The sequence below is a fragment of the Danio rerio genome, chromosome 19 (assembly GCF_049306965.1).
Source record: "Danio rerio strain Tuebingen ecotype United States chromosome 19, GRCz12tu, whole genome shotgun sequence".
NCBI classification, from domain to species: Eukaryota; Metazoa; Chordata; class Actinopteri; order Cypriniformes; family Danionidae; genus Danio; species Danio rerio.
In genome coordinates this window covers 11,367,398-11,394,873 of record NC_133194.1, presented here as the reverse complement: position 1 = coordinate 11,394,873, position 27,476 = coordinate 11,367,398, and the positions used below count along the sequence as shown (strand labels likewise).

Sequence of the window (27,476 nt, the reverse complement as noted above, 5' to 3'; positions counted from 1 at the left end):
CACCAGTGTGCAGCATCCACTTGGATGATGCAACGGCAGCTACAGGACAACGGCGCCAGTGCGCTCACCACACACCAGCTGTTCCTGGACTGGACAGTAATAAAGCCAATTCAGTGGGTGGGGAGGATTGGGAGGCTATGATGGGTAACAGCGCTCACTGACAGCATAGCATCCTCTTCACTATACTGGGGCATTAGGAGGATTTACACAGACCGCAGGTTGAGTGCCCACTGCTGGCCTCACTAAAACCACTTAACTGGTTTGAAAGATGCTGCGTTTTTCATCAGTGCTACATGGAAATGGTCAATTACTCTCCATCCTGTCCTGAGTTAAAACATTTGTAATGAAATATAAGGGGAAAGTACTATAGAACAAGGTTTCTGCAAGTTAAATTTAACACTTGAAGACCATAATGAATCAAATTTTAGACTCAAAGTGCTAAATGCTTAGTGATTTTTCAAATGACCCAGATGGAAAAGATTTTCATTTTTATTTGCCCTATTAAAGCATTTTTATACACTTAATAATACAAAAGTAATTAAAAAAAATTATATTTTAGATATGTCTTAGCAAAATATTGTAAATATTGCGTAAAGACAAGCAAACTCTACTTGTATCCATACACTTTTTTTTTTCAACAGACTTTAAAAAACGAACTGTTTTAAAAGGTTTAAAAACTAATAAACAATCTACGCACAACAATCTGTCCATGTTGGTGTCCTCAGCAGTAAAAAACATGGAGCACTTTTAAACAAATGTTATTGTAAGGAAAATGAGTTAAAAATTACATTTTTAAATGTAAAGTTTTGAGATTTATTGTTGATTGAATGGGTTTTGGTCAGATTGGGTAGCCATACATGAACTGTGACATTGGCACGATGCTCAGTACTAATGAGCCCAAAGTGTGCAAAGATAATATCCCCCACACCATTGCACAACCACCACCAGCCTGAACCATTGATACAAGGCAGGATGGATCCATGCTTTCATGTTGTTGATGACAAATTCTGACCCTACCATCTGAATGTCACAGCAGAAATTGAGACTCATCAGACCAGGCAACGTTTTTCCAATCTTCTATTGTCCAATTTTGGTGAGCCTGTGTGAACTGTAGCCTCAGTTTCCTGTTCTTATCTGACAGAAGTAGCACCCGGTGTGGTCTTCTGCTGCTGTAGCCCATCCGCCTCAAGGTTTAACATGTTGTGCATTCAGAGATGCTCTTCTGCATACCTCGGTTGTAACGAGTGGTTATTTGAGTGCGGTTGCCTCTATCAGCTGGAGCCAGTCTGGCCATTCTCCTCTGACCTCTGGCATCAACAAGACATTTGCGCCCACAGTACTGCCGCTCACTGGATATTTTCACTTTTTTGGACCTTTCACTTTAAACCAGGGGTGTCCAAACTCAGTCCTAGAGGTCTGGTGTCCTGCATATTTTAATTCCTATACTAATTAAACACACCTGAACCAGCTAATCAAGTTCTTTCTAGGTATACTAGAAAGTTCCAGGCAGGTGTGTTGAAGGAAGTTGGAGCTAATCTATGCAGGACACCGGCCCTCCAGGACTGAGTTTGGACACCCCTTCTTTAAACCCTAGAGATGGTTGTGCGTGAAAATCTCAGTAGGGCAGCAGTTTCTGAAATATGCAGAATCTGGCACCAACAACCATCCATGTCACGTTCAAAGTCACTTAAATCAGCTTTCTTCCCCATTCTGATGTTTAGTTTGAGTCTTGACCCTGTCTACATGCCTAAATGCCTCGACTTGCTGCCATGTGATTGGCTGGTTAGAAAATTGCATTAACAAGCAGATGAACAGTACCTAATAAAGTGGCTGGTGAGTGAGTATCTATAGCTTTATTTTTATTTCAGATTTTGTTTAACTTTAATTGCCAACTCATTCCTCTTGTCCTATTTTCCCCCATTTCATCTGGTCTCAAACTGCTGTTTATGAATTATTTTTGGTATTTCCACTCTCATGAGCTTTCATGCTCCTAAATCTTATTCTTACCCCAAAGTAAGCTGGGTAAGCTACAAAATATGACCAGTACTAGAACACCATGAATAAACAAAAACCGCTTTCACAGGACACTAGAATTTTGCACATATAGGTTTTATCTTATTTAATTGGAAAATACAAAACCTAAATTCAACAAAATGACATTTAAACAGTGGCTCAGTGGTTAGAACTGTCACCTCACAGCAAGAAGACCTCTGGTTTGAGTCCCAGCTGGGCCAGTTGGCATTTCTGTGTGGAGTAGCATGTTCTCCCTGTGTTCATGTGTGTTTCCTCTGGGTGCTCCGGTTTCCCCTCACAGTCCAGGCATGCGCTATAGGTGAAGTGAATAAACTAAATTGGCCATAGTGTGTGTCTGGATGTTTTCCAGTACTGGGTTGCAGCTGGAAGGGCATCCGCTGTGTAAAACATATGCTGGAATAGTTGGCAGTTCATTCCACTGTGGCGACCTCTGATGCATAAAGCTGAAGAAAAATGAATGAATGTTTTCTCTCCAGCCAAAAATAGGTTGATATGAAAATGACAGGTTGCTTTTGGTACTTTAATTTTATTTCACTTACTTTGCCAAATAAACACTTCATATTTGTTTGTTTTATATGCTTTATTTTTATTTCAGTTTTTATATTCAGTCGTTTACACTTTAAGGTGACGTGGTGGCGCAGTGGGTATCTCTCTCGCCTCACAGCAAGAAAGTCTCTGGTTCGAGCCTCGGCTGGGTCAGTTGGCATTTCTGTGCGGAGTTTGCATGTTCTCGCCGCGTTCGAGTGGGTTTCCTCAGGGCACTCCGATTTCCCCCACAGTCCAAAGACATGCGGTACAGGTGAATTCCTTCATTCATTTTCTTTTCGGCTTAGTCCCTTCATTAATCCGGGGTCGCCACAGCGGAATGAACCGCCAACTTATTCGGCACGTTTTTTACGCAGCGGATGCCCTTCCCGCCACATCCCATCTCTGGGAAACAACCATACACACTCATTCATTATGGACAATTTAGCCAACCCAATTCACCTGTACCGCATGTGGGGGAAAACCGGAGCACCCGGAAGCACCCCACTCGAGAACATGCAAACTCCACACAGAAATGCCAACTAGCCCAGCCAGAAGAGCATCCACTGTGTAAAAAATATGCTGGATAAGTTGGCGGTTCATTCCTCTGTTATAAATAAAGGGAGTAGGTAAAGAAAAATAAAATAATTAAGCTATTTTTAGTTTTGATTTTAGCAAGGGCAACCAAAAAAAGCTTTTTAGTTCTTTAAAAAAGAAATAAACAGTGGAGGCGTTCTGTAATATAGGTACATTTATGAGAAGAAAAAAATTGTTTAACACAATGATATTATTTATCAAATCGTGCAAAATCTTTAGTAATTCCACAAAGTAAATCTTGTAATGTGAAAGTCAAACCTTCTTTATTCTCACCCAGTCTGCTTCTGACCAAACTGCAAGTAAAAAAAAACATATGTCCTCAATTAAATGTTTGCTTATATTACATAGTGAATTTTACAACAACAACAAAAATAGGTCATACCGTAGTTGGACAATTTTAAGACATCCCGGTGCACCTTTAACCCCGCCGTACACACCAACCATCACTCTCTGTGCGCGGAAGCTGTCAACTACCGCTGGATGATCGACACCTCGTCGTATCCAACGAGAGGCGAGAGCGTTTCGAGTAGGCGGGTCTAAACGCCTCCAGCGCACCAGCGGAGGAGGTGTTCCTGGCGGCCATCTTTGATGCGAGAAGTGATTGTTTGACGAATAGAAATAATAGGAAATAATAAAAAATATACCGTGAAAAGTTGGAGGAATCGTGGCGAAGCTGAAGGGGATATTAAGAGGCAAGGTGAAACTCAGGAAAATCAGGTACAACCTCCTCACGACGTGTGAGCGTCACTTCAATTACGTGCTGCTTTTTTCTTTTCCTTTCCAAATTGTATTCCAGCCCAAAAAAAAAAAGCTCGAGCAGGTCTACAGGCTCACGAGCCGCATGCTGGAACAGAGCGTTTTAACTCATCCAAAGTGGCAATATCATCACACAAGTGTCTCGACATGCGTAAAAAGTACTGCACATGCGAGTTAAGTTGGATGGGAGAACATAATGAAACCACATGCATGCAAACACACTGAGAGATTGTGCTTTCACATTGAGGAAACATTAGCAATATTTCAAAATCACAAACGAGCTGTTATTATCTAGACTAGGGGTTTACTTTAAACTGTTAAGAGATCAGACGGAGGATCTGCAAGCTGATGTGTTTTGCATTTGTTATATTGTTGCAAGAACTCAATAGATGCGCGCGCCCGTGTCGGGAAATTTTGATTGACGTGCAGCTGTCATGCTGATTGTTTCTTTATGTCGGGATCAGCACTGCTGATGATTTAATAGCACATTTCACATACACTGGTTTCTGATTCAGTACTAACTGCAGTGCTTGGATGCATGAAATACTGTCTTTCCTCACACAAGCTTGTGCCTCTCTCTCTGCTGTGTTTTGATAAAACACTAGTAAATCTCGATTCCTCATTCGCTGTTTCATGATTTAATTTGACATATTTGTCTGCATTGGTTTATTTAAATAATCAAACAAGTCAAAATCGAAATGATGTGTTTAGGCATTAAATATATACAGAGTTTAGGGATGTAACGATTCACCTGACTCGCGATTCGATATGATACTAATTTCACGATTTTGACTTTTTAGCAAAATTGTTTAAAACAATTTTAAGGTGAAGAGCCTTTAAGTTTTTTCTTAAATGCTGTAGATTTTCCAATAATATAAAATAAGATTTTCCCAAATATTTCCTTATTATGTAACAAATGTAAAAACCCTGAAGGTACACTGACTCACTAATTCCGGTCATGCCATAAAATTTGTTCATTTTGGCAGAGCATTTTTAATTTTATATCTGAAATGTACATTATTGATCTGTCACCAGAGCCAAAATTGGGCATTTTTGGAGACACCTCAGAAATAGGAGATAAATGTATATCACAGGCCACTTCTTTGTGTATGATATTAGCAAAGAAAATAATTTTAAAAAATTGGAAGTCAGATTACGCGCCTGTCTTTGAAACCTGAATTAGGAGCCTAAGTTATGTGTTGCCCATGGAAGAAATGCGATATGTGATGGCAGACAAACTAAACACATTTTTTAAAAATCTGGCATCCAATTATGTTTTATATCAGTAATGCTGACTTGTAAATCTTTATAGGTGGGATTGGTTTGGCATAAGTCGAGTTGTGGAGCCTACACATTTCTCTGTAAATTATTATTTTTATATTTAATTCTATTTATTTCTCTTATGCTTTCTGAATGATACTGTATTATGTTGTGTCCGACTATTTGTGTATTTTGAAACGGCCTTTGGGCTTTTTTTTTTTCTGTCTCTTTTTTTGGTTCTGTTTATGTTATTTTCTATTTTCTTATGCTAAAAACAATTTTAAAATTATATTAAAAATGTTGTTAAAAAAATTCACTTTGCTGGTCAGTCTTTCACTGTCACAGCAGAAGCCCCTGTTTCACTGCGATTGAGAAAATGAAAGTAAACTCCATTTCTCTCTGTGTCACTGTGGCCCATTTGACCTGCTGGTGTGACTTTTCCTCTCCTCGGCTGTTAGAGCGATACTTCTGGATACAGACACAAGCTTGTGTGCAGAGTGAGTTTTCTCTGACGCGCACCTTTCAAAAAATTTGCACATAGCAACGATGCATAGCGCAATCTCTGTGATTGGTTGGCTTGGTAGTGCTGATGAGTGTAGGCGGGACTGAGAGCCACTCCGTTGGAGCGAGTGTTTACAAGTGTCGAGTCCTGTGAAGGAGCTCCAGTTGAAAAGTTTTATTTTGTGTTTACTTTATGGTTAAAGTTGTTGCACGTCTGCCAGTTCTATTTTAAAATTAGTGAGTTGTAGCTGCTTATATATTAAGGAAGCGTTCAGAAAAAAACAAAACACCAGCGAAAAAACTCCACACAGAGGAACTTAAACACCTCACTGCCCGCTAGCGTTTCAGAAGTGTTATTGCAGAGGAACACAAACAGCACGCAGAAGTATAAATGCACAGCAAGGCATGGGCCGTGGGTCACGGCCATCACTCTGCGGAAGTATCAACCAGGCTTTAGAAAGAACTCGCCAGACAAGGCTCAGAAAGCGAGCGGGAGATTTATATTTGTTTGTTTGCTATAAATGCTCATGTTGTTCTGTGCATGTACTTGAGTTTTTAAAGGTGCAGTTTATATACCTGACTGTTTGTATTAAAGGACAAAATTGTATTACAAATAATATATAAATATTTTTATACATTTTAATACAAGAATTGCTGTGCTGTGAAGAAGATATAAAACTGTGTATGGAAAGCATCGTCAATGCACTGTGATATCAGTGCATAGAATCGAATCGATGGCATGATAATCGTAACCGAACCATGAGACTAGTTTAGGTTCATACTTCTAACATTTAGGATTTTTTATTTATTTAACCACTTTATTTTAATTTGCCAACATCACTAAGATAAATAGTTTTAATAGTCAAAAGCAAAAATATTTAAACTAAATATCTCATCTCTTTATTATAAAACGAACATAAGTGTTAAACAGACTCTTAAACTTGATAAATAAAATGTAACAGAGTGTGTGCAATGGTAAAGAGCAAATGTTGAACAATCAAAACAAACTTTAAAGTTGATCAACATCTGTAAGGTTGATGAATAATATTGATACAGAAAACCTTAAACTTTGTAAACAAAACAAATTATGATAGTCAAATTTAAGCTTTCAAGCAAAAGAACTAAACATCATTGTTCAAAAACATATTGCAACATTACAAGTTGTGAAGTTGAATGATTATATTACCACTATGCTAAAACGTCTTTCAGATGGGGAGCTAGTGGCTGGGATGCACAAGAAAAGAAACCAAAAAGCCACTCTGGCGACATCCTTGCATCCTTTTTTATTTACAAACTCCTCACTGCTGCTAGTCAAAGCACTCATTTTCGCATGTGTTGTTATTCTGACCTGAAGTGACAAGTGCGCGCACATGATTCCCTTGACCATTTACCATGTTCTTTGCTTTCGCGCTGCCCTGGCGTCGCTCATAACTAGGTTACCATCAATCGTTTTTTCAGAGGATGACAAATAGACAAATCATTGCTGTAGCTCTGATGCAAGTTTATTGAGAAAAGTAAAAAGCACTGCAGTGTTTGGCTGCGCTTGGTTATTCTGATGTAATTTGTCTGCCGTTATTACTGAAATGTGTAAATTCCATGCAAAGCGTGAAGTAGATATGTTAGTCCTACTTGCATGAATCGCAGTGTGCTCACGGCATCTGGATAATTTGAGATGTTTTCAACAAGTTGCGGCTTAAAATGTGCGCGCGCCACTTGCACAACATTTGTGCGTCACTCCTATACATGCGTCATGCAAGTCACGCGCCTTCTTTGGAATTGACAACTTACACCCTAAGCTTATTGGCACTGCTTTCAAGGTGCACATTCAGCAGCCACATTTACATAAAACTGAAGTGCTTCACACCTAAACTTCATACCGAAACTTTTTTTATCGATATTGACAATGGTGTTCGGTCAATAAATATTGATACCAATATCATCGCCCAGCCTTATATAAAATTACCTGAAGTTAACAGCAATATTGTTTTTTAAATTGCCTTTAACTGGCATGGAGTGGGTTAAGTAAAAAGACAACTATAATGATATTCTGTCAAAAATCAAATCAGTCTCTTCTGTATGCAGTGCAACCAGTTTTCACTTTGACAATGCAGTACAAGAGGGATTTATGTGTGAAAGTCCTTCAGAAGGGGCTATTTAATCATTAATGCGTGTAGGCTTCAAAGTAGCTTCTTGCTGTCATGTACCTTTACCATCAAGAGCTTTTGTATTTACAGAACAAAACAAAGGTGTGCATTCTCTGGCATTTTGATGGAACCTCCGTTTAACACACAAGATTTTTATACTTGCTGCTTGTCGAGTAAAACTGTTGAGATTTCTGAATCTGTGATAATCTTGCCCGCATTATTGCAATTCTTGAGTATGTGGGATGTGCGAAGTGTAGAATAACGCATTTTCTATGTTTAGACTGAGATCGCACTTCCTTATGTTTCACACCGGCATGCTTGTTTGCATCCCAACATGGGCTTTAAAGTCTGCGTGAACTGGAAGATGCTGAGACTTTTATTTCAGTATGTTGATGTACTTCCTACTGAAACTAAATGTTAAGTAGGGGCAGGGATTTATTTTGTGTGTTATTTCCTCATAGCAAACTGAAGGCTGATTTATACTTAAGCGCATGCATATGCTCCGGCGGAGTCTTCACACGGTCACATAGCCCTCGCCATGGCGGACACCGATGCTGAAGTGCACCATTCAAAAAAATGTAACTACATGTCAACTACATGTGTAGCTCAATTTCTGTGATTGATCCGCTTGGTAGCGCTGACGACTGTGGGCAGGGGTGAGAGCCACGTGAACCCATTGAGTGTTTAGAAGTGTTGAGTCCCATGAAGGAGCTCCAGATGGAAACTTTTGTTTTCTGTTTACCTTATGAATAAAGAAGTTGCACATTCGCCAGTTCCTGCCTCTGAATGAGTGCGTTTGAGCCACTTGTACATTAAGGTAGCGTTCAGACAAAAAAACAAAATACAGAAACAGAAGAACAAAAACCTCACTGCCAGCTAGCGTTTCGGAAGTGTTATTGCAGAGCAACACAAACAGCACGCAGAAGTATAAATGCACAGCAATGCACAAGGCAGGCGTCATGATAATTGCTCGAGGCAGAAGTATAAATCAGCTTTACTGTGCCTTCACACTGAAGGCGATGAGACCGTCAAATTTTCTACATTGATCTCGTATTTAAAGGGGCCGTTGCAGCATGTCATATAAGTTACATTCCTGCATAAAGCATTCTTTCTAGCATTAAAATGAATGAAGTGCCACCATGCCGCCCTTCATATCATTTACCTGATAGAAAAAGTATGTGCCTTGTCACTGCTTATTTGAATGATCTTATGTAAAATGTTACACAGTTTTCACATTCATGTTTCACATTTCCTAATAAAAGAGTATGTGATGATGCAACGGCTTTTTCACTTCTTATTAAAATGCTATTATGAAATATGTTGCATGCTTTGTTCTGTGTATGAAGACACATTTCACAAAAAAAAAGACTTCATACACTCGGATGCAGCTATGAAGTGAGCTTTTATTTTTATTATTTTTTGGGTTTTTTTCCCACTTTTTATTGGGATAGGATAGTGTAGTACAGACGGGAAAGAATAGGGAGCAGAGAGAGTGGAGGGATCGGCATAGGACCTCGAGCCGGGAATCGAACTAGGGATGCTGTGAGCACGATGGTGCTATATGTCAGCTCACTTAATCACTAGGCTATTGGCACAGACTATCCCAATCCCATTTCTATTTTTGTACCCCTCACCCTTCCCCTTAGCCTTTACAACGGAGGATTAAGGGGAAGGGCTTCAAAATGTACCACTAAGAATTGGGACAGCACTACAGCACCTGCACATGTCATCATATGTCATTGCGATCACATGCTTCATATGAGATCAGACGATGGCGACTGCTGTAGTTTTTCCAGTTGTGTTATTTTTTGGTATTTATCTTCAGCAACTCACTGAAGACATATATTATGTCATCATAACGATTTAATGTGGCAATAAGATCGTAACTGTACTGTGGCCATATTCATCTATGTAAACACACAAAAACAACATTAACATTATAGCAGACACTGTAAAAATTCTCATTCCCAGCCACTAGACTTTTCTGACAGGCTATTCCAGTGTCATCAAGTGTCAGAATATTGTTGGACTGCTATACAGGAGTTATGATTATGGATTATAGATTGTGAAATTTAGCGTTTTTTATTTTAGCGTTTTTTTTTTTGTTTGTTTTTTTTTAAAGCATGATGCTTAAACCCCAAATGCGGTTATGAATATATTAAAACATGTGTTTGTTTCTTGTAAAAATTCCTAATAATAACAAAAAATAATACTTTGTGGATCTCCTTACTGCAGCTGAGCCTTGTATTCTGGAAAATTTTGTTACCTCCTGGTTTCGAGTGTGATCCTAAAAAAAATCTTCATTCAAAAGGCTATTCACCCCTTCCCCTTAGCCCTATGTCTTCAAGCTAAAGAGAATTGGGACACCCCTACCCCTTTTCGTGAACGCACAAAATGAGGGGTAAGGGGAAGGGCTAAGGGTAGAATTTGGATTGGGCCAAAGTGTTGAGTCAAAATGTCATTATATTTGGTATTTGCAAGTGTTCTTGGTTTAGCATTAGCAACATTGGGCCATACTTCACAGAGAAGCTATGCATACAGCTGTCAATATTTAAAAATACACATTTTAAATTGCACACACATGATGATAAAAAAACTAAGCTCAGTATTGCAGTTAGAATAGAGATGCATTTTGAAAATAGCTCAATTCTATTCCTTTATAGCTTGAAGGATTTTATATTCATGATAAAAGCATATACGGTGCAATTAAAGAGACAACTATATATTTTTCATAAATGTATTTTAATATTTATACATGACCATACTAATTTTTGGTGTTGCAATATATATTTACAAATTCAAAAATAACGTAAAAGCCATTTAACAAGGACATTTACATTTTACCTTGCCGATATCAAAGTTAATTAATAGGACATTTAATATGACATATAATAAGACATTTGCATCATTTTTGACATTACATTGCAGAAACTAAATAACATTAAGAATGAACAGCATTGAATGAATTGCATGGCTATTTACTAGACATGCTCCGATTAGGATTTTTGCAGCCGATACCGAGTACCAATTCCTTGTCAGGGTGATCGGCCGATACAGAGTGTCGTTTTCGATGCTTTAAGCTTTATAATGCATTAAGCACATTTTCTTTCCAAGTATGCTACTTAAGGAAAGATCTCCCCTAACTTAAGGGAATAAATTAAGGACGCTGTAAAAGATAATATCTTAAACACGTCTCTTATAAGCATATAGGAGTAAACATGTCATGGCCAGAAGCAGCGTGAGTCATGAAATGTGATTATCGGCCGATACCGATCTTCTGCCTATTGATCGGAGCATCTCTACTATTTACATTATTATGCTGTTGTGATTCGATAATCATTGGCATAAAATGATCTTAAAATAACAGTAATATCGCTTATCCCAACAATATCTGTGTAAATATATCACTCAATAAAAATTCGCTCAATAACGGTAAAATTGCTTATCCCACAAATATGTGTAAATATATCGCTCAATAAAAATTTGCTCAATAACAGTAATATCGCTTATCCCAACAATATCTGTGTAAATATATCGTTCAATAAAAATTCTTGACAGGCCTACCTTTAATTGCAAAACGCATTTAATACAATCATCCTAATAATATTTCATTTAAAGACATGTCTTTTCCATGTCTATTTGTCTTTTACATGTCTATTTCTCATTTTCCTTTCTACTTCTCTTCCATTCACATTTGTTTTCTTTTTTTTTTACTAATTTGAAAATACCAACACACATAAATCTAATACAATGAAATCAAAACAGCGAAATAAAAACATTCACACAGATATGTAATGCAATGTAACCCTGTAAGGGACTACATAAATGTTTAAATTAACCTTTGGGAAAATAAAATGTAAAAATATGGATGAAACAACACATCAACATTCAGCAAAACACACATATATTTATGTAAAATGAACAACGTGCTTATTCTGTCCTATTAAAATATATAAAAACATTCTAATGTCACGATCGTATGTACACAAATGTAAAGCTGCTTGTTTTGATGCTTGAAAAAACCCTTTTCATTTCTAAAATACACAATTCAGACATTTGTTTTAATATCAAGACTTATCAATAAAATTATTCCCCGCTCTCCTATATAATAAGGTTTCATTTGTCTTATATAGGCAACCAGAACTGGCAAATAATATTTATTTATTTTTGTATGAAAATTGGCAGTGTTGCATATTTACACTGTACATTTTGTGGAGGTGTAGTGTGTAATTTATTCAGCGTTAAAGTACCACATTTATTCTACTTTAATATGTGGAGACAATCTATCACTATTTGTAGGTTGACTACCAAAGAGAGTGGCATGTGAACACTTAATTGTTATTTCCATCCGCAATAGTAACTGCAATATTTTTGGTATTAACATGAAATTATCTATTTTAGAAAGCTGTGCTGCTATATATAAAAGCAAAAACAAGCTTTGGTTAGTTTGTTGTGGTTTGATATGCCTTTGGGTTCAGCTGCTTCCAGAATTACCAAGGGCGAATATGAGTATTTGCATTTTTGTGTTCAACATAAAGCTGTGCAATCTTCCCTACAGCGATCACAAGAGTCATTCTGTGTGTTTGCAATGGCGTCACTGTGCCATTACAGTATTTACATTAGTAGTTCAGGAATAAATGTGTTGTTATAAAATAGACCATCAGTTTGAAAGGCTTTTTTTGAGGACATATGGCATTGAATCACATTATAATGACAGTGTTGTAGACGTATGACAGTATAAGATAATTTTTTTTACCAACTTGTACTGCATCATCATGATATTGACTTGCAATGATTTCAACACTATGAATAAGGGAATCTGATTGCTGATTTGAACAATGCTGATTTTCACCTTTATATTTCTAGCAGAAGAAGGCATGAAGAAAACATCATAGTCAAGAAGTCATGGCTGATAAAAGAAAACTTCAAGGTATGGTAACAGGAGAAAAAACTGTCTTATATATGTTTAATGGTCTTCTTGGAAGATCTCTTAATGCAGTTTAGTTTGTGGAGAATATTACACGAGTAGCTTACATTATTTAAGATGATCTGCTGTTTGCGTGTCTGTCAGAGAAAATGGCCTGGACTCACCCCATCCCATCATGTACTGAAGGGTTGCTTCTTTCTCCTCAGGTGAAATAGACAGATGTTTGAAAAAAGTCACAGAAGGGGTAGAGCAGTTTGAGGACATTTGGAAAAAGGTAGGAAACAACCACAACAACTCATTAAATTTCATTTGCACAGTTTTAAGAAGAACATTGTAAATAATTGTGGGAATTTTATTGAAATGTTGTTTGAATGTTGGAATTAACTCCGTTTATAATCAGTGCTTCCCACAGGTTTGACATATACGTGCGGTGGTAGCAGGATTGAAACCCACAGCACATGTTTCCTACAAAAAAAAAAAGGATTTTTAACAATAATTTATGTATTATGACACTGTTATACACTTTTTTTTTTAAGTTTAAAAAAAGACCCCATGTGCACCCACTGACAGGTCAAATCTGCTGCTGACATTTTGTACAGAATTACCAAAACATGTTAGATATGTATAAAATATGTAATATATCAACATCATCAAATAAAAAAATATAAAACAAATGAGAAATAAATGACAAAGGAATAAAAACAGACAATGGGCCCTTTCATACACCGATCGCAATAAGGTGTAAGACATTTTTGGCAAGATTTGTTGCTATTTTCAGATCAGCACAACCTTATTTTCACATTTTGCATTGCGTTGTTTGAATAGTAAATCCATTTGTGCCACTTTGTTGACTCATGGGTGTTCTGGTTTAAAAAGGAGGCGTGTTAGGGCGTATTGTTGGCACAATACTATTTTGAGGAACTGAAATAGACTGCGCCACTGACCAACTTAAAGCTGGTCTAACGTCCAGAGCAGATTGTGTTATGCGCCTTATACAGGTCCAAAACGCATACACGTTGCTTTATACACACAGGATCTACAGCAAAACACAAATATCTTTATATATGAACACAAATTAAAGTATTAAAATGTTTTTAAAAATTATTATTTTCTGCATAAATATAAAAAACACTATCTCCGTGCCTTCATCTCGGGGAGCATTTTCCAGTTTATTCATGGCAATTTGCATTTTTATTATAATGTTGTTGTTAATTTTATTATTATGAGTGTTATTTATTATATGCATACTTATATTTGTTTTAATAAAAACAAGTGTAGATTTGTCCACCTGTCGGGTTTTGGAGGTGTCTGTATCACCATATGGGGCATATAAACAGGATGTGTATTTGGATATAACTCCGTTTTTTGTGCACATTTCATTATTCTTGTTTATTAATCGGTTTGCTGGAAATTAGAACTGAATTTAGAAATAGTTTTGAAACAAATCTTTGCGCTCAAACAAAATTAAATATGTAGGCTAATGGATGTCTTCGGTGGAGTGCTAACAGCAGTTTCCTTATCCGTGAAAGTAAAGGAGTAAAGAGTAAAAGTAAGGTAAAGAGAAAGTAAAGAGGCCGAATGGAGGATGCTTGTTCTTTATCCTCGCACTGCAGATGTTTTGTTTAACTGTTTTCTTGCTAGTGAAGCATTTTGTTTTTTCACTTACAAATTACGCCATGGCGAAACGCAGCTAACTCTTAAAGGGAATGGGAGATGAGACTCTGATTGGTTTAATGCACGTTATGCTCAAAACATAACCAAAACTCATTAAGAGAATCAGCACACCCCTGTTAGACCATGCGCCAGGGTGGAGGGCGTATTTTTTCATCCTTAAAATAGCAAAAGTTGATTTGGACACGCCTTTTGCACCATGCACTTTAGACTTTGCACGTAGATAATTAAAGTAGAGCCCAAAATCTTTAAAGTATAATATTTACTAGAATAAAAAGTGTAGATTAAATAAGGCAAATTAGTTAATTAACAGTTTCTAACTATATACAAATATTTTGCAGGCAGTTTAGATGTGAGATCTAAATCATTTAGATCAAAGAAGGAATTATTTATCGTTTTACTCGGCGAAGCCAAGGGAAAGTAAATCAGGCTTAAAATAAAAATGTAATGCAAAAACGCATACAATTAACAACGACTTTAGAAATCGAAACCAAAAGCCTAAACTCTGACATTTTAGGAGAAACCCCGGACAGACATATTTTTAAGCCGGAAAAGGCGTGTCTTTGTGGGTCCTGTGGGCCTCTCTATATCATGTGAGATTGTCTGTGGGAGTGGTGGCAGTTTTCGCGCACACACAACGAGAAATAAAAAACATGCAGGGTGAGAGAAGATTTTCCACTGGTTAGTCGATCATGGATGCTTGTCTATTGGGCGGATTAAAATAAAAACCGTAAAAGGTTGATGATAGGAAGAAATTAAATATCACTTTAATATACCGTTAATATACCTGGGCGGCCTGCCCAAGTAAAGTCTATGTGTGGGAAGCACTGTATAAATTTTGTTATATATTTGTGAAAACTGTCACTTTTTTCAAGAATGTTTGATAAATAGAAATAGAAATTTATCTGGAATAAATAAAATCGTTTTTTGTGTCACTTTTAATTGCTCAGTTTAATGCATCCTTACTGTATGAAAGTATTGATTAAAAAGTAGCCCTGACCCAAAATCTTGAACTGTAGTGTGATAAAAAAAAAATAATTAAAAAAATCATAAATGTTTAATGTGACTTTTCTTTGACTATTTTGCCCACATGAGTCATCTATAACTTGTCCAAACACAATGCAGAGAAGGCACCTGTTAGTTTTCATCCTTAATTTCTCAAATGTTTTCTATAAGCTTGTTTATTTGTTTGTTTTCAGCTCCACAATGCAGCCAACGCCAACCAAAAAGAAAAATACGAGTCTGACCTCAAGAAAGAGATTAAAAAATTACAGGTGAGAATGATCTGTTGATGCATAGTTGATTATAAGATGTGTTTTTATGATCACGATAGGACAGTAGTTGGACTTGGAGAGAGAGTGAACTACTTTTACTTTCAATTAATTGGTTTGTTTGGTTGCTCACGGTGTGCTTGGCTTTATTGTTAACCACGAGGACAAGCTCTACCCACGCCGAGGGTCATGTATGCACGTGTCCGTTGGGCTTGGCGGCAGCGAACGAGTCGGGCATGCTTGATTTTCTGGCGTCCATCTCAATTTTCTTTCATTCTTTCCTTTTTACATGCTCTTTCTCTTTCTGTCTGCGTTGAATCTGCAGCGCCTTCGTGACCAGATTAAGACATGGGTCGCCTCTAATGAGATCAAAGACAAAAGACAGCTTGTGGAGAACCGCAAACTCATCGAGACGGTGAGTAAATGTCTGTTTTAACCTGACCAAAAAAACAAGGTGTGATCCTGATTATTAATAGCAGATTTTAACAACATTGTTGGGTGAAGTACACATATAATGAGCACATATAATAAGTTTATTTTTGGTAAGTGTTTGGATTGGGATGCACTGATTTTTTGGCCATTATTGATAACCGATAACTCTTCAGATTTGAAGGCAGATAACAGAAATGTTAGCTTATTAATATTTCCCAATGTTATATTTTTATACAGTAAACAACTGATTTTATTTTAAAAGCCTCATATTAGTTTTAACTTATCTTATGAACTTGACGGTCTACTCAAAGCAAAAAAAAACAATCATTTTGAAACTGCAAGGTTTTTATATAGACCTGTATTCACGATTTCACATAAGTCAGCATGCCAAAAATAATTATTACTTCTTCTTCGCAAAGCAAATTAACATTGAACTTGACTGTTACATAAAAATAATAGGTTAAATAACAAAACGGGATTTAATTAACAAACAAGTAATATAAATATAATTTAAATAAAATGAAAAATCAAAGAACTAAAAACAGAAACCAGCTCAAATATTTTTGAATAAAACATCTTACAGTATTGTACATATTTATTTATTTAATTCTCTAACCAGGAATGTCACATTGAGATACATTATCTCTTCTACCAAGGAGTTCTGTATCCTGAGGCAAAAAAATCTATGCTATTCTTAAGTAGTTTTTAAGGTAACCCCGAAACAAAATGCCTACATTTTGACTGTGGTTTATGACTTGTTTTTTTTGTTTTGTTTTGATTTTTCACAGCAAATGGAACGGTTTAAGATAGTGGAGCGGGAGACCAAAACGAAAGCGTACTCTAAAGAGGGTCTCGGCCTTGCTCAGAAAGTCGATCCTGCACAAAAAGAGAAAGAGGAGGTCGGCCAGTGGCTAACGGTAAGAACGGCCAGTTAAAGTCATTAGCTGGGTTTCCATCAGCCTGTATTAACACTAGAACTGCCACAGGGCACATTTTATGCGTTGTTGCTTTTCAGATGTACTTAACAGACCTTCAATAAAACATTAAGGCCTCCAAGTCTGAAATTGACCCATTTACAATTCTTTGTTGTTAAAAATGTTTGATCAAAAGGGTGCATTATACCTATAACCACCAGTGCGGGTCAGATTTACCTGCTATGAAATTCCTGCATATATGCACTTGTTTTATTCTTAAGTCACTATTAGTGGGAAATTCAAGTTAATAAAGTTAAAATATGTAAATGAAGGCAATTTGAGGATGCCAGAGTGGTATTAGAAGCACACAATGCCATCAGTGATGATGAATCTTATGATGGGAAAATAAGTGATGCTTCCTGGGTTGCTTCTGTATCTGACGTCTCATCTGAAATCCTGCTCATAAATGTTCAAACTCTACCTGTGTTTTTTCTCTTATTTAAACTATAAATTATATGACTAATCAAATTCATAATCAATTATGTGTATTGTTTGCTTGAATTTGTCATTGCATTGTTGTAAATTATTGTTTATTATTGTCTATAGGATCATTTAGTCATTTAAATGACTTAATATAGGATAAACTACATTGCATTATAATATTAAATCACCCAAGTATATATTTAGCTGCTTCTAATTTTCGTTGTAAGTGCAGACTTGTACCTTATTGCTGCCATTGTGAAAGCGATTTATTGCAGCCAGCTTGAAAAAGCCTTAAACTAAAACAACAGGACAAGACACGGTTGATTTCTAGACATAATTGATTCATGACAGCAGGCATTTCTTTGTTAACACAGTGCTGTAATACAGAAAAATAGCGAATTTGTAGCCATTTATAATTAAAATAAATGTGTAAAATTTACCTGCATTGGCAGTATTAGGTACTCAACAACCAGTGTTGTATGATATAACTGACGTTATCCAGCTCAATAGCTGTCCAAAACCTACCCAAACTCACAAAAAAACACCCAAAAAATTCTATTCATATTTTATTTAATTTTTATTTATTAAAAAAAAATTAGCCTAGTTGCTTTAATTGTCAGACTTTTTAACCATACAGCAACCCACATCAGCAGTCACAAAGCTACAATAGAAAAACTATAACTGGATCACATCACAACACTGCACTTATTGTTCTGTAGACTACACCGCGTATTCGCCTATATATTGTAGATTTGTTAAAGATTATGTTTAAATAGTTGCATTAAATATCCTGTGAAATTAAAGTCAGTTTTATTTTAATTAGCTTTTGTGCTCCAATGCATCTCTAGTAAATCTGGTGAGCCTAAAAAGAATTCATTTGGCAACTCGCGAAAGGGTGACTTGTTTAAAACAACAGAAGCAGGACACAGGAGTTTTAGCTTCCACAGTAGCTTCATGGATTCCTAGTATATATTCAGGTGGATGCATAATGGCGTAAATGCATAAATTCGTCCCATTTGGCGTTTTACGTTTTTTTAACAATTCTATGTTTGTTTTTGCTGTTCATCATGGGAAAAAGGTTCGATAATAGTTTTATGATAAATATCTGTGACTGTAACTGCAGGCGCTTTGCCAATTGCGAGTCCAATTTGTCCAGCAGTCAGATTTTGATAAAACTTCCCTTTATCTGCTTGCGGGTGGGCTAACGCAGTTTGCGCTACACATTGGTCACCACTAACTAATGGAGTAAGAGCTCACAGTTACGTTTTGTTAAACAAACTGGATATAAAAATTATGTTTCAAAACCGCCCACATTTTGTCAACCCACCTAAGCCATATTTTACCCTCACAATCAAATTCAAAAACACCCAATCTGGCAACACTGACAACAGCATCTGGCGGATCTTGTGTGCATCATTTTGAAGTGTCACATGAGAAACAAGTGATGGAAACTGAAACATTTTTAATAATCCCTTATTTAAATAAGTTTTTTTTCATTCACTTGAGGTGGTTTTGGACTTTAGCAAATCCAAATAATGAAATGGAAATGCATTTGTTGATTAAACTCGCAAGGTGCATCCCAAATCGCAAACTTATGCACTATTCTATGCCATTTCGTAGTATAAATATTATAAGTAGTGCACTCACACTGAAATATTATTTTTAATCCAAAAAATAAATAAGTGCCCTTTAAATATCCGGATGGTGCAGTTATTCAAAAAGTGTGGAATGTTGGACACTTTATGCACTCAACGGCGGCAGCTTTGCTCATAAAGCGGAAGGGGAGGGGTTATCGGGCGCTGACGTTGGATTGCTTTATTTATCACTCTATTTGGATTGTGCATGCAAAATTTTCCCATGTCAGTGATTATGCCACCTCCTGATGGTGAATGCAGTTATTCTCGTGGCAAGGAGTTTGGTCATTTATTTCACTAATTTAGCAAACGTCTAAAGTCATCTGGGAAACTGTTTGAAATTCCGGTTAGTAAAAATGTTAGTGTTCGCATTTGGCAAGACGCTAAATTCATATTCATATTCTATGCTGTTGACTGTGTTTGTGCATAAGTACATCGTTCATAAAATATATGAACACAATGAGACCCAGAGTCCCTTTAAGTTCTTGCCTTTTGGTCAGTATGCTTGGACATTCTGTCTGAATGGGGAAACATCAAATTCTCTTAAACTGTTTGTCAAGCTTACAGCTACATTACATATTTGGAATCTCCAACAAAATTAAACAACAACTGTCTCATAAGTTTTGTTTTTAAATTCGAATTTAAAAAATCGGCATGCGCACTCGAAAGGAACGAGATCACGACACCAACCTCATTTATGGTTGTTCTACACTATCATCCTCTGCATAATGGTTGTCTGATCACACTGCTCTTCTGAAGTAATACACAACTTGGTCTTGATGGCGAATCTCCTCCAGAAATGACAGCGACTCTTTGTTTAAAAGTTTGTGGGTGTTTGATTAGTTGCTGTCATGTGATGTTTGACAGGATGGACTGTACCTTGCGTTTGTTTCATACAGATTACAAATCCAAAAAACTTTTGTTTTCAGGTATAGTTGGTAGAGATTTTAAGCTTTGTGGATATATTTCTTATGTCTGTGAAGCAAGCATTCACTGAGATTCCAGTGTGTTTGTTGACCACCAAACTGTCGTAAAAGCACACGTCTGGTCCGAGCTTCTAACGTCACTCTATATTGATTGATAATTGGCTCCTGTACTAGTAGGCGGGGCTTTGTTCGCCATATTGACCGTTACACTTTTTCCCATTTAAAACTGTGACATGGCTTCGGTATTCTATAGTCTTTGGTATGACATAGCGAACATCACATCCATGTTATTAATCAGCTGTCTCTATTATGCTTGCCTTGTTTACTGTTGGTTACTAGGTTACCAGTACTAAAGTCAACCATTATATAACAGCTTGGTGGAAACTCACCTAATTGCCTTTTGGGATTGTGTCCTTTTGTGCAAACTTTAAAAAGAGTCACTTCATGTTAGCAATGTTAACCTGGCTACTGTGAATGGTTCACAATCCATTTGGCGACCATAAAAGTTTGATGGGTCTTGATTTTTACTCATTTTTTGTGGGACTCCCATTAATACATCATTCACAGTAATATAAAAATGTTTTAATGGGATTTATTTACATTTCATGTTGACTTGATAAACTGTTGTGCCATTCTAAGGAGGAGTTGCGTCTTGACTCGATAAAACACTGGCCACTTTTTAGACAATAAAACATTGGGCTCTTTTTAGATTCCAAATGCCATGTTTTTAATGTAGATGATAGTAGGCGTCTGCTGTCAGGGGAGGAGTGAAAAAAGAGCAGCTTCACTCCCACTTATTGTAGTGGTCCCACAATCCATGTTAGCAAAGGCAAACATTGTGATTGCAGTCTTTGTTGCCAGTTAAGGGGATGTATTGATACTGCTTTTACATGGAGATTAACATCCGCTGTATCAGTTAGTAAATTCCACTAAATCAGATTAATATTTTAATATTTTAGAGTAATAAGACCTTTTTCTAACTGTATGTTTCCCAAGTTTTGAACTGGGATGCCATGTTAGGTTGAGGTCATGTAGCAAAGTTTCTGAAAAATGTCAAGGATAAGAAATTTAATTGCTGCTTTCCAAATAAATAAATAAAAATGGCAACAATTTTGAAGTGCCATTTTAAACCAATGTTTTTGAAAGTTTTTTATAAGTGTGGCCCCGCCAAAAGTGTTTTCATGTAATTTTTTGGAAACCTGATTTACTGCCTAATTCTGATATACACTGGCCACTTTATTAGGTACACCTGTCCAACTGCTTGTTAACACAAATTTCTCCAATCACATGGCAGCAACTGAATGCATTTAGGCATGTAGACATGATTAAGACAATCTAGTGCAGTTCAATCCGAGCATCAGAATGGGGAAGAAAGGTAATTTAAGTAACTTTGGCACCAGCATGTAGCATGGTTGTTGGTGCCAGACGTGCTGGTCTGAATATTTCAAAAACTGCGGATCTTGCCTAGGGTTTAAAGAGAATGGTCCAAAATAAAGAAAATATCCAGTGAGCGGCAGCTCTGTGGGCACAAATGACTAGTTGATGTCAGAGGAGAATGGCCAGACTGGTTCTAGCTGATAGATAGGGAACAGTAACTTAAACAACCACTCGTTACAACCGAGGTATGCACAATGCGTTGAACCTTGAGGCGGATGGGCTACAGCAGCAGAAGACCACACCGGGTGCCACTCCTGTCAGCTAAGAACAGAAAACTAAGGGTACAATTGGCACTGGCTCACCAAAATTGGACAATAGAATATTGGAAAAGCATTGCCTGGTCTGCTGAGTGTCGATTTCTGCTGCAACATTCAGATTGTAGGGTCAGAATTTTGCGTCAACACCATGAAAGCATGGATCCATCCTCCCTTGTATCAACAATTCAGGCTGGTGGTGGTGGTGGTGTAATGGTGTGGGGGATATTTTCTTGGCACACTTTAGACCCATTAGTATCAACTGAGTATCATGTCAACACCACAGCCTACCTGAGTATTGTTGCTGACCATGTCCATCTCTTTATGACCACTCTTCTGGTGGCTACTTCCAGCTGGATAACGCACTGTCATAAAGTGAGAATCATCTCAGTCTGGTTTCTTGAACATGGCAATGCGTTCACTGAACTCAAATGGCCTCCACAGTCACCTGACCTCAATTCAATAGAGGACTTTTGGGATGTTGTGGACCGAGAGATTTGTATCATGGATGTGCAGCCAACAAATCTGCAGCAACTGGGTGATGCTATCATGTCAATATAGACCAGAGTCTCTTGGGGAATATTTTCAGTGGTCTGTTGAATCTATGCCACAAAGGATTAAGGCAGTTCTGAAGGCAAAAGGGGGTCCAACCCAGTACTAGTAAGATGTACCTAATAAAGTGGTCAGTGAGTGTGTCAGTCTCACTGCTGTGAATGTAATTTAGCAAAGAACAGCAATTGTTGATAAGAAATGTTTCAACTTGCATGTACCTATCGAAATATGTGCTCATTATCGTCTTTTGCTTTGTACCTTGATCCTTCTAGAACACAATAGACACATTGAATATGCAAGTGGACCAGTTTGAGAGCGAGGTTGAATCGCTTTCTGTCCAGACCAGGAAAAAGAAAGGCGACAAAGAGGTCAGTTACTGTTTCTCCACACTCCTTTATTCTCATTCTCTTTAGTTTTTACAATGTGCCTTTTGATGTGGGGTAGTCTATTCTAATATTTCAAGATCTGAGCTGAAAACTAAACGCTTGTTTGTTCAAGTCCAGCAAATGTTCATACATGAATGATTTACTTTGTTCGTCTAAATAAGGGGGGTTTTGGCCTTTCTGTAAACCAGTTAAAAAAAATCAAATTCATTATTGATGCTAAGCATATCTTTTTGGCACTTCATTTATGTTTGAAGTCGTCTTCTTAAAAGTAAAATTCATTACATTACAATACTTATTTTTTTCAAAACCGATTACAATACAGACTTCTTCACAATACATATTTTAGAAGCTGTTCTCTTAAGAATAAATTTCTGTCCTCTTTCTCCTGAACTTGCATACACCAAACTTAACAGTTTCATTGGGCTTTTACAGAGGGATGTGCCATTAATTACAAATTAACTAGGGATGCTTATAATAATCGATTCACTGTTAACCAAACGGGTGCGTTTTTAACTGATTATCAGTATCCGTTAAACCACAGGTGTCAAACACAGTTCCAAAAGGGCCGCAGCTCTGCACAGTTTAGCTCCAACCCTAATTAAACACACCTGATCAAACTAATTGAGTCCTTCAGGCTTGTTTAAAACCTACAGGTAAGTGTGTTGGAGCAGGGTTGGAACTAAACTGTGCAGGGCTTCGGCCCTCCAGGAATTGAGTTTGACACCCCGGCGTTAAACGATTACAAAATATTATTACAACAGAATGTTGTGGGACTGCTATACAGGAGTTATTATTATAAACTATAGATAGCGAAATTTAGTGGTTTTTATTTGAGTGTTTTTCATTTTTATTTATTTTTTTTCTTTTAAAGCATGATGGAAAAACGTGAACGTGGTTAAGAATGTATTGAAATATATGCTAGTTTGTTGTAAAAAATTCTAATAATTACAAAAAAAAAACCTTTTGTGGATCTGCTTACTTCCGGGTGCAGCCATAAAATTTTCTTACCCCTTGGTTTCGAGTGTGGTCCTGAAAAATCTCTGTTTAAAGGGGTACCTAGCCTTTCCCCTTAGCCCTACGCCTTCAAGCTAAAAAGAATTGGGACACCCCAAGGACAAGGGCAGAGTTGGGAATGGGCCTTAGTGTACAACCAACAAACCAACCTTTTTTCCATTTGGGCAATTTCAGTTATTAATAGTTCTTGTAAAAGAGCAATTTTTAACATAGCCTACAAAGCCTAATTTACGAATCAAACAGATCCAAAGATTTTTTATATTTTTTTCTTAATGATAACTCGGTACCAACCTAAGGCTTTCAGCTTATAAAATAGCTTATAAAACATGTATGCAAATCAATGCAACATCATATGTAAACAAAAAAAATTGTTATATTGTTATATGCTATAGTAGCCTATACTTTACAAGAAGTCAACATATGAGCCTTGTCGTTGTCTTTCATCACGGGCACATGAACCTTGAGTAAGAGAGGAAATAAAAGCACACAAGCTCTAGGGTAAAACCAGACACTCAAGACATAATCTTCAAAATAAATAACCTTATTTGAAAATGTTGACAGAGGTTTATGATATAAAAATAACAGCAGAGCATTAATTAAATGCATATTTTCAGTGGGACAATCGATTTGAGGTAGCCTGCTATTTTTATTTGACGGAAGGAAAAAAACATTTGATGGGAAAAAAAACAGGCTATGCTGGTTCTTAAAAAGGATTCAGTCAGTGTTTTCTTTTTGTAATCTAAATTTGTCATTTGAGTGAAAAATGTCTAGGGCAGGACTGTTTATTTTAATTTAGCTTATTTCTATGCTGTTGGAAACACTGCAGGTGCATCAAGATGTTCTGTTGTTAATGTTTGCATATTAAGTTTTTTTTTTGTTAAGTGCCTCACCTTAAATGTACCAAAGTATTTCCAATGTGCTCTATGTTACTTGACAGAACATTATTGGATGCCCATAAAGGAATTTCATTATCATTATGTGATGTAGTAACGGTAATGCAGTATTTATGTTTTGTAAGTGACTATATAAAATATAATTGTCTGCTGTGACCTCAGAAGCAGGATCGGATCGAGGAACTAAAGCGATTGATCGAGAGGCACCGATTTCACATCCGCATGCTGGAAACCATCCTTCGAATGCTGGACAATGACTCGATACAGGTGGACTCCATCCGCAAGATTAAAGATGACGTGGAGTACTACCTTGATTCCTCTCAGGATCCTGACTTTGAGGAGAACGAGTTCCTCTATGATGACCTTGATTTAGAGGAGATACGTGAGTGCTTGAAAATGCTTGTCAGAAGGGAGTTTGTTTTTTTTTTTTGGTTCAGTTATAACATTTTTCCCTTCCTGTAGCCCTGCCAGTAGTTCCCACGTCTCCGGCAGGTCACCCAGACGATGAGATCTTCCAGCACTCCAGTTCTACCCCGACCTCCACAACGTCCTCTTCTCCCATTCCTCCCTCTCCGGCAACTTGCACTACGGTGAGCATCTTCTCCTGTAGAGGAATAGGGCTGAACTGTATCGCACCGTATTGGTAGTTTCTTCATATCTATCTTTAATGCATGATATTATCAGCCTCAGTAATGAAATGCACATCCCTAAATCCAGTTTATTCAAATGAGAAATTGAGTGTTTTTTTTTTTTTTGTTTTATGTTCATGTTTACTTCATTTGTGCTGATGAGAATTCGGAAGATGAAAAGAAAAGGGGTCATTCGACAGACAGTGAAATCAGTCAGGTGAGGAGAAAACCCAAATCATTACTCTAAATGTTTTAGGATCTTTTTTATATTGCCCTAATATTGACTTCCTGTCATTTTGTCACAGTCGCCTATCAAGAACGGTAACCAGTCTTCATCTCTGTCCTCGTCTTCTTCACTGTCCTCCTCATCCTCGGGAGCCTCTTCCATTTCTCTAATCTCAATGGCGACTCTGGCCAGCAGCGGGAGCTCTGCATCAGGTAGCAGCAGTCTCTTGGGTAACATCAGCGTTCCCCTCCAGAACTCTGGCAGCTATAGTTCAGCAACCCAGCAACAAACACAGCAATCCCAACAGCAGCACCAGCCCAAAAACTCAGCCTCCTCCCACTCAAACTCAACCTCGGCCAGCAACAGCATCTTGCTCCCAACATCCACCTCCACATCCCCACCCAACACCAGCACACTGGGCCCCCTGACGCCCAGCTCTCAGAGCCAGACCAATTTGGGAATGAGTCTATCTTCCAGTCTTGGCCTTGGGAAGGGGACTTCAGCATTGACTGGCACAAACCAGATGCCTAGTCTGGTTCTCTCAGGGATGCCGGCATCCTTGAGCGGGTTTTTGAGCGGATCCACCCCGGCGCCTTATGCACAAGCGGCTGCCGCAGGTTGTGTGGGCAGTGGACTGTCTTCAGCGATCGGAACCAATATTAGCAGTACAAACTCCAGTGGAGTGGTAACCTCGTTGGGGACTAATGGAAGTCTGGGCTCCACGAGCCTCTTGGGTTCTGGGTCTGGCATTTTGGGCCTTGGGTCTACATTCGCTGCTGTGGAGCCTTTGCCTTTGCTAGCTCCCAGTCCTGTGGGAAGCACACTGACCTCAGGGAGCAACGTGGGAGTTATTGGAAGTAGCGGAGGGACCTCTGGGACAGCGAACGCAACAGGAAGTGGCACACAACCACGACCACCTAGTGGACCAAAACAAAATGGTGGTTCAAGTGAGTAAAGAGTAGCTGTCTTAGCCAAAATACCTGAACCATAAAACTGTTCTTTTTTTGCACTGAAATATTTTTGGCAGTAACCCAAAAATATATTATACAGGTCAAAATGATTGACTTTTCTTTTATGTAAAAAAACATTAGAATATTAGCTAAAGATCATCTTTAATGGCGATATTTGGTACATTTCCTAAAATAGAATGAAATGAAAATTTTGATTAGTCGTGTGTATTGTCAAGCACTTTCACACTAGCACTTTTGGTATTCGGTGGTCTGGAGTATGGTTCGTTCGAACTCTGGTATGGTTCACTTCTGATATAAAGCAATCGTACCACAAAGAGCAAGTGAACCGCCAACTGTAAAACTAACTAGCACTTTCGTAACTTTCTTTCACGTGTGTATGTCTGTGTATAACCTACCTTGGCAACAAGCAGGACTAACCCAGTGTAAACAGCGATAATGTCTGATTGTCACAACTTCTGCAGACAATCATGTGATGTTCTAAAACTTTTTACAATTTTTTATTTATTTTAATTTTTTGTGGCAGATAGATGCATGTGGCTCTCTGTAATTTGATTTTGGTGAAAAAGCAAAAGATACAGTAAAAGCAGAATGGCCGAGATGTGCGTACGTCTCCATTTTGCTGCTTTGCTTTCGTTGCTGTCACCTAGCAACAGCTGTACACAAAACAGCATGATATGGCGCAAGTTTATCGGGGTCCAGAAGGAAAAAAGACAATGTGAACTAGGGTTTGGCCAATAGACGATGCCATCATCCATCGCCAATGGCCAATAGACTTTACGCCGATCCTCCGCCCCGCACCCGTCACAAATCCGCTCACGAAAAATACACACTTAGGCTCCATTTACACTAATACGTCTTAGTATTAAAATGGCATTTTAGAACGAAAATGATCCACATCCACATCGTGTTTTACCTTGCATTTCTGAACAGCCTACCTTCCGCTGAAAACGCACATCACGTGACCACACACACACACACACACACACACACACAGAGCCACACACACTGTCATGCACTCGTCTGAGCTGAGCTCCAGAGA

General features: G+C 37.6%; 1 protein-coding gene and 1 long non-coding RNA gene across 5 annotated transcripts in view; one reads left to right on the top strand and one right to left on the bottom strand.

The window, feature by feature from the left end:
• Positions 1-2,097: 2,097 nt before the first annotated feature.
• Positions 2,098-3,631, bottom strand: LOC137488477 (uncharacterized). 2 transcript variants are annotated; one of them, XR_011007518.2, is made up of 3 exons: positions 3,539-3,631; positions 3,430-3,449; positions 2,098-2,477 (listed from the first exon to the last, which is right to left on the bottom strand). It is a non-coding gene; the product is annotated as an uncharacterized lncRNA (long non-coding RNA). The 2 variants fall into 2 exon arrangements; XR_011007519.1 differs by having other exon boundaries at positions 2,355-2,477; positions 3,415-3,449.
• Positions 3,632-3,730: 99 nt separating this feature from the next.
• Positions 3,731-27,476, top strand: part of cnot3b (CCR4-NOT transcription complex, subunit 3b) — a 39,717-nt gene continuing 15,971 nt past the window's right edge. Inside the window, exons 1-11 of one of the 3 annotated variants that reach the window (XM_017352187.3) lie at positions 3,731-3,873; positions 12,687-12,747; positions 12,951-13,018; positions 15,615-15,689; positions 16,012-16,101; positions 16,907-17,035; positions 22,591-22,686; positions 24,774-24,993; positions 25,074-25,201; positions 25,404-25,457; positions 25,546-26,413. In XM_017352187.3, the coding sequence (XP_017207676.1) occupies positions 12,723-12,747; positions 12,951-13,018; positions 15,615-15,689; positions 16,012-16,101; positions 16,907-17,035; positions 22,591-22,686; positions 24,774-24,993; positions 25,074-25,201; positions 25,404-25,457; positions 25,546-26,413 (1,753 nt within the window). In that variant the 5' untranslated portion in view covers positions 3,731-3,873; positions 12,687-12,722. 3 annotated transcript variants of the gene reach the window in all.